We start from the raw sequence: 11684 nt of genomic DNA on the forward strand, positions 1-11684 counted from the left end.
CCACCCCCAAACGTAAACCTAGCCGCTCTCTACTCTCACTCTCTCAATTTCACTCTCTGCACTCACTCTCAGTCTCACTCGAAGAAACCCAAGGCCGGCGGCGAACCCATCTTCTGCAGCACCTCCCCAGCCGGTGAACCCCTTCCTCCCACCACCTCGTAGCGTCGTCGAAGCCTTTCTCCCAGCACCACCAGACCTTTCTTCCCAGCCCCTCCTCGCGGACAGCACCACTCAGCCCCAGCCAGCACCACCCTCGCGGTCGTAGATACTGCATCACTGATGAGCGAATAATTTATACGCTTTTTGGCATTGTTTTTACATAGTTTTCAGTATAATTTAGTTAGTTTTTAGTATATTTTTATTAGTTTTTAAATAAAAATCACATTTCTGGACTTTACTATGAGTTTGTGTGTTTTTCTGTGATTTCAGGTATTTTCTGACTGAAATTGAGGGACTTGAGCAAAAATCAGATTCAGAGGTTGAAGAAGGACTGCATATGCTGCTGGATTCTGACCTCCCTGCACTCAAAGTAGATTTTCTGGAGCTACAGAACTCCAAATGGCGCGCTCTCAATTGCGTTGGAAAGTAGACATCCAGGGCTTTTAAAAAATATATAATATTCCATACTTTTCCCGAGTTTAGATGACGCAAATTGGCGTTCAACGCCAGTTTCATGCTGCATTCTAGAGTTAAACGCCAGAAACAGGTTGCAAAATGGAGTTAAACGCCAGAAACAGGTTACAAACTGGCATTCAACTCCAAGAGAAGCCTCTACACGTGTAAAGCTCAATGCTCAGCCCAAGCACACACCAAGTGGACCCCAGAAGTGGATTTCTGCATCATTTACTCATTTCTGTAAACCCTAGTAACTAGTTTAGCATAAATAGGACTTTTTACTATTGTATTTCAGATCTTTTGGAACATCTTTAGTTTCATCTTGAGATCACGTTTGGGGGCTGGCCATTTGGCCATGCCTGAACCTTCATCACTTATGTATTTTCAACGGTAGAGTTTCTACACACCATAGATTAAGGTGTGGAGCTCTGCTGTTCCTCATGAATTAATACAAAGTACTATTGTTTTTCTATTCAACTCAAGCTTATTCCGATTCTAAGATATTCATTCGCACCTCAATATATATGAATGATTGGAAGAAGACAATAGGAAAGCAGAGGTTCAGGAGGAACGAACGCATCTCTATACGCTTATCTGAAATTCTCACCAATGAATTACATAAGTATCTCTATCTTTAATTTACGTTTTATTTATCTTTTTAATTATTAAATCTCTATAATCAAGTGAATCCGCCTGACTGAGATTTACAAGGTGACCATAGCTTGCTTCAAGCCAACAATCTCCGTGGGATCGACCCTTACTCACGTAAGGTTTATTACTTGGACGACCCAGTGCACTTGCTGGTTAGCTGTGCGAAGTTGTGACAAAGAACTAAGATTATGAACGTGCGTATTGAGTTTTTAGCGCCGTTACCAAGGAATGGAACCGTCACGATTTCTGCGCACCAAGTTTTTGGCGCCGTTGCCGGGGATTGTTCGAGTTTGGACAATTGACGGTTCATCTTGTTGCTCAGATTAGGTAATTTTATTTTAATTTTAAGCTTTTTATTTCTTATTTTCGATAAATACAAAAAAAAAATTCTTCTTTTTCATTTTTCCAAAATAATTTTCGAAAAATCCAAAAAAACTATAAAATCATAAAATCAAAAATATTTTGTGTTTCTTGTTTGAGTCTAGAGTCAAGTTTTAAGTTTGGTGTCAATTGCATCTTTTTAATTTTCTAAAAATTATTTTCGAAAATTTCATGCATTGCATTCTTCATGATCTTCAAGTTGTTCTTGATAAGTCTTCTTGTTTGATCTTTAAAATTTCTTGTTTTGTGTCTTTTCTTGTTTTTCATATGCATTCTTGAATTCTTAGTGTCTAAATATTAAAAATTTCTAAGTTTGGTGTCTTGCATGTTTTCTTTTATTAAAATTTTTTTCAAAAATACATACTTGATGTTCATCATGATCTTCAAAGTGTTCTTGGTGTTCATCTTTGAATTCAAAGTGTTCTTGCATATTTTTCTTGTTTTGATTCATAATTGTCATGTTTTGAGTCTTTTTGATGTTTTTCTCTTTCATCATTAAAAATTCAAAAATAAAAAAAATATCCTTCCCTTTTTCTTCTCATCAAATTCGAAAATTTGAGTTGACTTTTTCAAAAAATTTTAAAATCTAGTTGTTTCTTATGAGTCAAATCAAATTTTCAATTTAAAAATTCTATCTTTTTCAAATCTTTTTCAAAAATCAAATCTTTTTCATTTTTCCTTTATAAATTTCGAAACTTTCAAAAATTTTTTCAAAATTTTTTTCTTATTTTTATTTCATATTTTCGAAATTAATGCTAACAATTAATGTGATTGATTCAAAATTTTTAAGTTTGTTACTTGCCTAATAAGAAAGGTTTAATCTTTAAACTCTAGAATCATATTTTTTTAGTTTCTTGTTAGTCAAGTAATAAACTTTGATTTCAAAAATCAAATCTTTTCAAATTTCTTTTTCAAATCTTTTTCAAATTAAGTTTCAATCATATCTCTTTCAAAATCAATTTCAAAATCTTTTCTAACTTCTTATCTTTTCAAAATTAATTTTCAAATCTTTTTCAATTAATCCTATCATTTTGTTTCAATCATATCTTTTTCAAAACTACCTAACTAATTCTCTCTCTCTAATTTTCGAAAATCACCTTCCCTCTTTTTCTAAAATTTTCTTTTTAATTAACTATTTGTTTTAAATTTAATTTAATTTGATTTAATTTTCCTTGCTTAATTTTCAAAATTTTAATTTTAATTTTAAATTAAAAAAAGTATTTTTATTTTAATTTATTTAATTTTTGAAAATTCTTTTCTCTCATCTCCTTCTAATTATTTTATTTATCTACTAACACTCCTCGTTTTCTTAAAAATTCGAACCCCCTCCTTCTTTCTGTGTTCGAATTTCTTTTCTTCTTCTACTCACATAAAGGAATCTCTATACTGTGGCATAGAGGATTCCAAATTTTCTTTTCTGTTTTCTTCTTTCTCATATGAGCAGGAACAAGAATACGAACATTTTTGTTGAAGTAACAGGTTTAGCAATAGCAAACCTTTTCCATCATCCACTCAGCAACAGATAGAGAATTCTGAGCAGAATCCATCTAGCTTAGCAAATATAGTCTCTGATTTATCTAAGGCCACTGTGAGTTTCATGAATGAAACAAGGTCCTCCATTAGGAATTTGGAGGCACAAGTGGGCCAGCTAAGTAAAAGAGTCACTGAAATCCCTCCAAGTACTCTCCCAAGCAATACAGAAGAAAATCCAAAAAGAGAGTGCAAGGCCATAGCCTTACATGATGTAGCCGAACCCAAAGAGGAGGAGGAGAACGTGAATCCTAGTGAGGAAGACCTCCTGGGATGTTCAGTGACCAATAAGGAGTATCCCTTTGAGGAACCAAAAGAATCTGAGGCTCATCTAGAGACCATAGAGATTCCATTGAACCTTCTTCTGCCCTTCATGAGCTCTGATGAGTATTCTTCCTCTGAAGAGGATGAAGACATTACTGAAGAGCAAGTTTCTAAATACCTTGGTGCAATCATGAAGCTAAATGCCAAATTATTTGGTAATGAGACTTGGAAAGATGAACTTCCCTTGCTCACCAATGAACTAAATGCATTGGATAGGCAGAAATTACCTCAAAAGAAACAGGATCCAGGCAAATTCTTAATACCCTGTACCATAGGCACCATGACCTTTGAGAAGGCTCTGTGTGACCTGGGGTCAGGAATAAACTTAATGCCACTCTCTGTAATGGAGAAACTAGGGATCTTTGAGGTGCAAGCTGCTAGAATCTCATTAGAAATGGCAGACAACTCAAAAAAATAGGCTTATGGACAAGTAGAGGATGTGTTAGTGAAGGTTGAAGGTCTTTACATCCCTGCTGATTTCATAATCCTTGACATTGGGAAGGATGAGGATGAATCCATCATCCTTGGAAGACCCTTCCTAGCCACAGCAAGAGCTGTGATTGATGTGGATAGAGGAGAGTTGGTCCTCCAACTAAATGAGGACAACCTTGTGTTTGAAACTCAAGGATCTCCTTCTGTAACCATGGAGAGGAAGCATGAAAAGCTTCTCTCACTGCAGAGTCAACCAAAGCCCCCACAGTCAAACTCTAAGTTTGGTGTTGGAAGGCCACAACCAAACTCTAAGTTTGGTGTTGAACCCCCACATTCAAACTCTAAGTTTGGTGTTGGGAGGTTCCAACCTTGCTCTGATTATCTGAGGCTCCATGAGAGCTCACTGTCAAGCTATTGACATTAAAGAAGCGCTTGTTGGGAGGCAACCCAATGTTATTTAATCATATATTTTTTATTTTCTTTTTTCCGTGTTTTATTAGGTTGATGATCATGTGAAGTCACAAAAACTACTGAAAAATCAAAAACAGAATAAAAAACAGCATTAAAAATAGCACACCCTGGAGGAGGAGCATTCTGGCATTTAAACGCTAGAAACAAGCATCTGTCTAGCGTTTAACGCCAGAAACAAGCATCTACCTGGCGTTAAACGCCAGAAACAGGCTACATTTGGGCGTTTAACGCCAGAAACAAGCAGCAGTTTGGCGTTAAATGCCAGGATTGCACAGCAAGGGCATTTTACACGCTTGATTGGAAGAATCATCATACTGAACTAGGAGAGTCAATAACACTATTCGAAATCTGAAGTTCCTATAGATGCCAATCATTCTGAACCTCAATGGATAAAGTGAGATGCCAAAACTATTCAAGAGGCAAAAAGCTACAAGTCCCGCTCATCTGATTGGAGCTAAGTTTCATTGATATTTTTCAATCTATAGTATATTCTCTTCTTTTTATCCTACTTGATTTTCAGTTGCCTGGGGACAAGCAACAATTTAAGTTTGGTGTTGTGATGAGCGAATAATTTATAAGCTTTTTAGCATTGTTTTTACATAGTTTTCAGTATAATTTAGTTAGTTTTTAGTATATTTTTATTAGTTTTTAAATAAAAATCACATTTCTAGACTTTACTATGAGTTTGTGTGTTTTTCTGTAATTTCAGGTATTTTCTGGCTGAAATTGAGGGACTTGAACAAAAATCAGATTCAGAGGTTGAAGAAGGACTGCAGATACTGCTGGATTCTGACCTCCCTGCACTCAAAGTGGATTTTCTGGAGCTACAAAACTTCAAATGGTGCACTTTCAATTGCGTTGGAAAGTAGACATCCAGGGCTTTCCAGAAATATGTAATAGTCTATACTTTTCCCGAGTTTAGACGATGCAAACTGGCGTTCAACACCAGTTCCATGCTGCATTCTGGAGTTAAATGCCAGAAATAGGTTGCAAAGTGGAGTTAAACGCCAGAAATAGGTTACAAACTGGCGTTCAACTCCAAGAGAAGCCTCTACACGTGTAAAGCTCCATGCTCAGCCCAAGCACACACCAAGTGGGCCCCAGAAGTAGATTTCTGCATCATTTACTCATTTCTGTAAACCTTAATAACTAGTTTAGCATAAATAGGACTTTTTACTCTTGTATTTCAGATCTTTTGGAACATCTTTAGTTTCATCTTGAGATCACGTTTGGGGGCTGGCCATTCGGCCATGCCTGAACCTTCATCACTTATGTATTTTCAACGGTAGAGTTTCTACACACCATAGATTAAGGTGTGGAGCTCTGCTGTTCCTCATGAATTAATACAAAGTACTATTATTTTTCTATTCAATTCAAGATTATTCCGATTCTAAGATATTCATTTGCACCTCAATATGAATGTGATGATCATGACAGTCATCATCATTCCCAACCTATGAACGCGTGCCTGACAACCACTTCCGTTCTACCTTAGATTGAATGAGTATCTCTTGGATTCCTTAATCAGAATCTTCGTGGTATAAGTTAGAATCCATGGACGGCCATTCTTGAGATCCGGAAAGTCTAAACCTTGTCTGTGGTATTCCGAGTAGGATCTGGGAAGGGATGGCTGCGACGAGCTTCAAACTCGCCAGTGATGGGCGTAGTGACAGACGCAAAAGGATCAATGGATCCTATTCCAGTATGATCGAGAACCGACAGATGATTAGCCATGCAGTGACAGCGCATTGGACTATTTTCACTGAGAGGACAGGATGTAGCCATTGACAACGGTGATGCCTAACATACAGCTTACCATAGAAAGGAGTATGAATGATTGGAAGAAGACAATAGGAAAGCAGAGGTTCAGGAGGAACGAACGCATCTCTATACGCTTATCTGAAATTCTCACCAATGAATTACATAAGTATCTCTATCTTTAATTTACGTTTTATTTATCTTTTTAATTATTAAATCTCTATAATCAAGTAAATCCGCCTGACTGAGATTTACAAGGTGACCATAGCTTGCTTCAAGTCGACAATCTCCGTGGGATCGACCCTTACTCACTTAAGGTTTATTACTTGGATGACCCAGTGCACTTGCTGGTTAGCTGTGCGAAGTTGTGACAAAGAACTAAGATTATGAATGTGCGTATTGAGTTTTTAGCGCCGTTACCAAGGAATGGAACCGTCACGATTTCTGCGCACCAATCACCCAGCAGTCCAGCACCATCCAGCGGCACCCCAGCGCCACCAACAGGACCGATCTGGCCACCTGCAGCACCGTTTGTGACCACCCATAGCAGTATACTGCGTTTTTGGCCTGGCCACCCACAACACAGCAGCCACCGGTTGGCCTTCTTCCAGTGCTCTTCCTCCTTCTCATCCACTTGACTTCAGGTTTGATTTTCTCTCCTTCTATGTATCTGAAGCAATTAGACATATTGGGTTTATAATTATGAAATAGTTAGGGTTTGATTTTGTTAATTATAATTTCTATGATTCTGAGTTGCTAGATTTCTTTAAGATTTTGTTAATTTCTTGTTAATAACTCTGATTCTAAGCTTCTGAGTTGCTGGGTTCAAATTTACTTATTTTGCTTAGTTCAAGTTCTGTGATTCTCTGATTCTGTGATTCTGATTCTGTGATTATATGATTTTGAATTGATTTTTAGTTTTCTGCACTTATTTTGCTTGTTTTGAAATTTTGTTAATAATACTAATGATTACTGTGCTTGTTTAATGATTTTTGTTAATTTGAGTTGTTTGTTTTGAGTTGATTTTGTGATTCTGAGCTGCTGGGTTTAATTTATTTTTGCTTGTTTTGAGTTGATTTTGTGATTTATTTGTATTCAATTTCTGTTCAATCTATTTGTTCATTGTTGCTGATTGTTGTTCATTGTTGTTCATTATTTGTTCATTGTTGCTAATTGTTATTCATTGTTCATTGTTACTGAATGCTAGTAATTTTTTATTTTGTTGTGTTTCTGCTTCTATTTTCTTAATTATTTGTTCATTGTTGTTCATTATTAATTGTTGTTGATTCCTAGTATTTATTTTTCATTATCTGGTATTGGTCTTTGGCAGGATATAAGAAGAAAATTTGGAATCAATAAAATTGATGAACAGAAGGTGCAATTGTCTAAGGTAATTAGTCTTTCTACACATGTCTCAGTTGTGGCTTTTAGTTTCAAGAGAACTAGGTGGGCACAATGTATTTATGTATTGCCTGCATTTTTTGTGAGAAAGTGCATTTCAATTGCAAGTTATGAAGTTCTTTGTACTATGAAAGATGTCTTCAACATTCTAAATATATTGATATAATGGTATTAAAAATAGAAAGGAAGAATTTTATTGTTTGTAATATACCTTTAGATGTGTTATTTTCTTGCATAATGCAATGACACTTCTGTTAGTCTTGTGTTATTTTGTGTAATTTAATAGAGTTAGTTCATTTGTTTTACTACATTTAGGAATTTTTCGACATGTTTGTGAAAGTGTGATTTTGAGTTTCATTTATTTTAATTTCTTTTGTCATTGAATTTCATTGAATCAAGACTTTTGTTAGTTATTGCGTATTTGTGTTAGATGATTTTAATGTTATAATTTTGTGAAATAGTATAGCAGGCTTTTCTATGAGTTGATTGAAAAAATTGAACAAACCGAACCAAACCAAACCGATTTTAATTGGTTTGATTTGGTTCAGGTGGTCTTGAGAAAAAAATCGAACCGCAGTTTAATTAAACTATTGGATCGGATGACTTTTCTCTAAAAAACTGAACCAAACCGCACCGCGAACACCCCTATAAATATTGTTGGATTAAAATTAATTTTTTAATTACTATATTATTCCTATTTTAATTAGAAATTACTAACCTACCCTTACCCCTTTTCCCCAAATCAAAACCCTAATCCTAATACACCCACACATCACCCACTTCATCTAACCTAGCGCCGTTATCACTCACCCCTTCCCCTTATCAACGCAAACACAACCACACACACGGCGCCATTCACACTCGCTGAATAAAGGGAGAATGCAGAGAGAGAACCAAGGGAGAAGAAGAGAAGTCGCACCACCACCGCAACGCCACTACGTCGTCACCACCATTCCATTGAGTTGCCGTTGTCATCGCGCGAGAGAGAAGAAGAAGCTGCCGAGGCATCGTCGTTGTCGTGATCGCTGAGAGGGAGGATGACGTGCGAGGAAGAGAGGGATGCGGTCAGCCTCATCGCTATTTGCGTTTGGCCGTCACCGCTATCGCATCCTCCAATGGCGCTACTGCACGTGAGCTGGAAGAACTCGTCCTCGTCGTTCTGCCGCCAGCGAAGCCAGGAGCCATTGCGTCGCCGTCGGGGAATCAAAACCGCAAGAGAGAGGGACCTCGTTATGCTGCTGAAGGCTGCGCCGTCGTGCCGCTGGCTGCCGGGAAGCCGCAGCATCGCCACTCCTCTGCCGCCATCGCTGCCGGAGTTTTTGGTCACTGGATATAGCGTTATTGTCGCCGAGACCACCGCCAAGGTTGTTGCTGCTCTGTTTAGTCGTTCTTTCTTTGTTATGGTAAGCGTTTTCGTTACAGAACCTTTGAAAATCAGTATTCTGTTATGTTCAGTTAGAGATTCTAAGGTTTTGGTAATATAAGGTCGAGAATCGGTTATTGCGAGTCACGATTGAAGCTACCACTATTGCAGGCCGGGAGTAAAAGGAGTTTTGTGTCGCGTAGTTATGTCGCGATCGAGGTAGGGGCGCTTTCCTTAAACTTATTTTATTCTCAAGAATTTTTATAAATCGATATTGATGCAAATAATATATTTTTGTGATTATGTGAGTCTTATGGATTGAACTGAGTTGTTTTAGATAAATGATTGATTTATTGGTTGATTAAATTGGTTTCTGAATTGTGATATAATGATTATTGAGTGTTTGAATGCATATTGATAATTAAGGTTGAATTATTGTAGTTTATTGGGTTGGTTGTTCGAATTCTAGGTTTTTGTTGATTTCCTTGAGTTGAGTTGGAGCTGTTGAGATAATGATTTACTGGAAATGATTTAAATGACCGAGAGGTATTTGGTTTAGTTGTTGGGACCTTCGAAGGGTGGTAAAGTCCAAATTTTAGCGGAGATGCTGCCGAAATTTTTATAAAACTCTTAGACTTTGTTTGAATCGTTATTTAAAAGAAAATTTGATTTAAGAATCGTATTAGTTGATTTCGATTTATTACGGAAAGTCACGTTTTTAGTTCGATTTATTGAGAAAAGAATTATGTTTTGAGTATGATTTATTAAGAAAAGTATTATGTTTTGAGTTTAATTTATTGAGAAAAAGGGCTTTGTTTTGAGTTTGATTTATTAAGAAAAGAATTATGATTTGAGTTTGATTTATTAAAAAAAGAATTTTGTTTTGAGTTTAGTTCATTAAGAAAACGATTTTGTTCTGAACTCAATTTCATATGAAAAGAACTATGTCTTGAGTTTGATTATAGAATTCCATTTTTAGATGTTTTGGTGAATTTACAGTATTTGAATTTGATTAGAGAAAGAGGGATTAAATGTAATAAGAGATGTGATGATAACGATAATGATAAGGAGAGGTATTGATGATTAAGTACGATTAAGATTATGAATGAAGTGAAATAAGATTGAGGATGAAATTTATATAAATGGAGTCTGATTGAAGTATAATTGCCTGTGTAGGTGCCATGGTGTGATTCAACTTGCTCTGGGTTATGGTTTGAGTCTACATGGATAGATGCAGTGGTTTGCCCCCACTTGTTCCTAGTTGAGAATGATATGTGATTTAAAACTTTATCTGAGTCTTGAATTTTCCTGGGTAGATGCAGTGGGTTGGCTCCACTTGCTCCAGGTTGAGATTCGAGATTCTGTTGACCCTTCGTCGCAAGATGTGGCCAGACACTTATACCTTTCCGGACGTTCTTTTTTGAAGATGTAAAATTCCTCTTGGTAGATGCGTGCACATTTGGACTATCCAAGGTTAGCTACCGGACATGTCGGGTTTGACTGTATAACCGACAGATGAGTTCATTGGCCATAGAGCAGGCATGCATCATTTGCATCCATGTGACATTGTTTGGGTGTGCATATTGTACTTGGTTTGCCTTTGTGAATAATTTTGCTTAACTGCTAATTGCTATACTTTCTATAATTGCTCTTGATTGTGTTTGAATTGCATTACTTATGATTGTGACTGTTGGTTCGGATTATGGTAGTTGAAGTGAGAATTGATTTTGTGTTGGGCCGAAGGCTGTGATGTGATATTATTTTGGGACGGAGTCTGTGATTTGGTTATGTTTTGGTTATGTTTGATGAAATTGCTTCTTTAATATATGTAGTGAAAGGTTACGAGATATTGTGTTTAATTGGAGTTTTTATAAATTCAAAATATAAATTTAATTTTTGGGTAATTAACTAATGATTTTCGAAAAGGTTTGGCTTTTTGGATGATTAACAGTTGATTTTCAAAAAGATTCATAAGACGAGCGATGATCACTGCAATCGAAAACAATTTTCATTTAAATATTCTCTTATGACAATTCTTAAAACCCCTCTAATGAGAACTAGCGAGGATGATGTTCTCCCCCCACCCCCTACAGGTTTTCTTTTTCAAGACGGACGAAGAGTTTAAGGAGTTTCTTTCGAGCATCGAATTGTATTCTATATTAATGTATATACAATTATAGTTTTCCTCACCTTTTTTATTATATTTTGTAAGAGGGATAGGAGTTGTAATAATATGTATGTATATATATTTGTAAGTTACTTGTATAAAAAGTTTTGTATGTATATATTTATATATATGCTTGTTTGATTGAATCAAAAAATACTTTCCGGTTTTTCAAAGAAAATGACGATATGATTTCAAGTTTAAGACTCCTATGTTATTATTAAATATAAGGAAGTTGCCGTAACATTCTCACTATCAGAGCAGCGCAGGCGGAAGCGTGACATTGTGACAGTAAAGGTGTTACAAGATACTACCTATGGTGTATCAAGTCGAGTTACCATATGTGGTCAACATTTTTATCTGGTTGTATTCACAAAACAAATTGGATTTGGATCTTTTAAAGTTTGAATTTCACTTTAGAGAGTAAAGTGTGATCTCTCACCATTGATTTCATAGGTGGGACCAAGAATAAATATGAAAGAGAAACTATTCAAGAGTAGAAGATTATACTTTATTCTCTAAAGTAAAATTCAAACTTTAGAGGATCCAAATCCAAACAAATTAATCATCATTAATCAATTTGAATATAGTTGT

At 36.0% G+C, this 11684-nt stretch overlaps 2 protein-coding genes across 3 annotated transcripts; one reads left to right on the forward strand and one right to left on the reverse strand.

Moving 5' to 3' along the window:
• On the reverse strand, nt 1-8571 carry LOC110271524. Its single transcript, XM_021122482.1, has 3 exons — nt 8483-8571; nt 6622-6800; nt 1-277 (listed from the first exon to the last, which is right to left on the reverse strand). Exons 1-3 carry the CDS (start codon nt 8569-8571, stop codon nt 75-77), a joined length of 471 nt encoding a protein of 156 aa, XP_020978141.1. The 3' UTR covers nt 1-74.
• On the forward strand, nt 8320-11005 carry LOC107637841. Of its 2 annotated transcripts, none has more exons than XM_016341125.2 (3): nt 8320-8966; nt 9098-9145; nt 10103-11005. In XM_016341125.2, the coding sequence occupies exons 1-3, from the start codon at nt 8601-8603 to the stop codon at nt 10202-10204; spliced, it is 516 nt and encodes a 171-aa protein (XP_016196611.1). In that variant the 5' UTR covers nt 8320-8600; the 3' UTR covers nt 10205-11005. The 2 variants fall into 2 exon arrangements, with proteins under 2 accessions (XP_016196611.1, XP_016196612.1); XM_016341126.2 differs by having other exon boundaries at nt 8323-8966; nt 9049-9145.

This window comes from Arachis ipaensis, chromosome B04, assembly GCF_000816755.2.
Source record: "Arachis ipaensis cultivar K30076 chromosome B04, Araip1.1, whole genome shotgun sequence".
Classification (NCBI taxonomy): Eukaryota; Viridiplantae; Streptophyta; class Magnoliopsida; order Fabales; family Fabaceae; genus Arachis; species Arachis ipaensis.

Bases quoted from the DNA above. Each gene is read 5' to 3' on its own strand.
- LOC110271524 (XM_021122482.1), bottom strand. From the start codon at position 8,571: ATGCCTCGGCAGCTTCTTCTTCTCTCTCGCGCGATGACAACGGCAACT. The intron at 6,801-8,482 runs GTGCGACTTCTC...TCAAACCTGAAG, and splicing joins GTAGTGGCGTTGCGGTGGTG to TCAAGTGGATGAGAAGGAGG. The intron at 278-6,621 runs GTGATTGGTGCG...ATTCGCTCATCA, and splicing joins GGATGGTGCTGGACTGCTGG to GTGATGCAGTATCTACGACC.
- LOC107637841 (XM_016341125.2), top strand. From the start codon at position 8,601: ATGACGTGCGAGGAAGAGAGGGATGCGGTCAGCCTCATCGCTATTTGC. The intron at 8,967-9,097 runs GTAAGCGTTTTC...CCACTATTGCAG, and splicing joins GTCGTTCTTTCTTTGTTATG to GCCGGGAGTAAAAGGAGTTT. The intron at 9,146-10,102 runs GTAGGGGCGCTT...TTGCCTGTGTAG, and splicing joins GTAGTTATGTCGCGATCGAG to GTGCCATGGTGTGATTCAAC.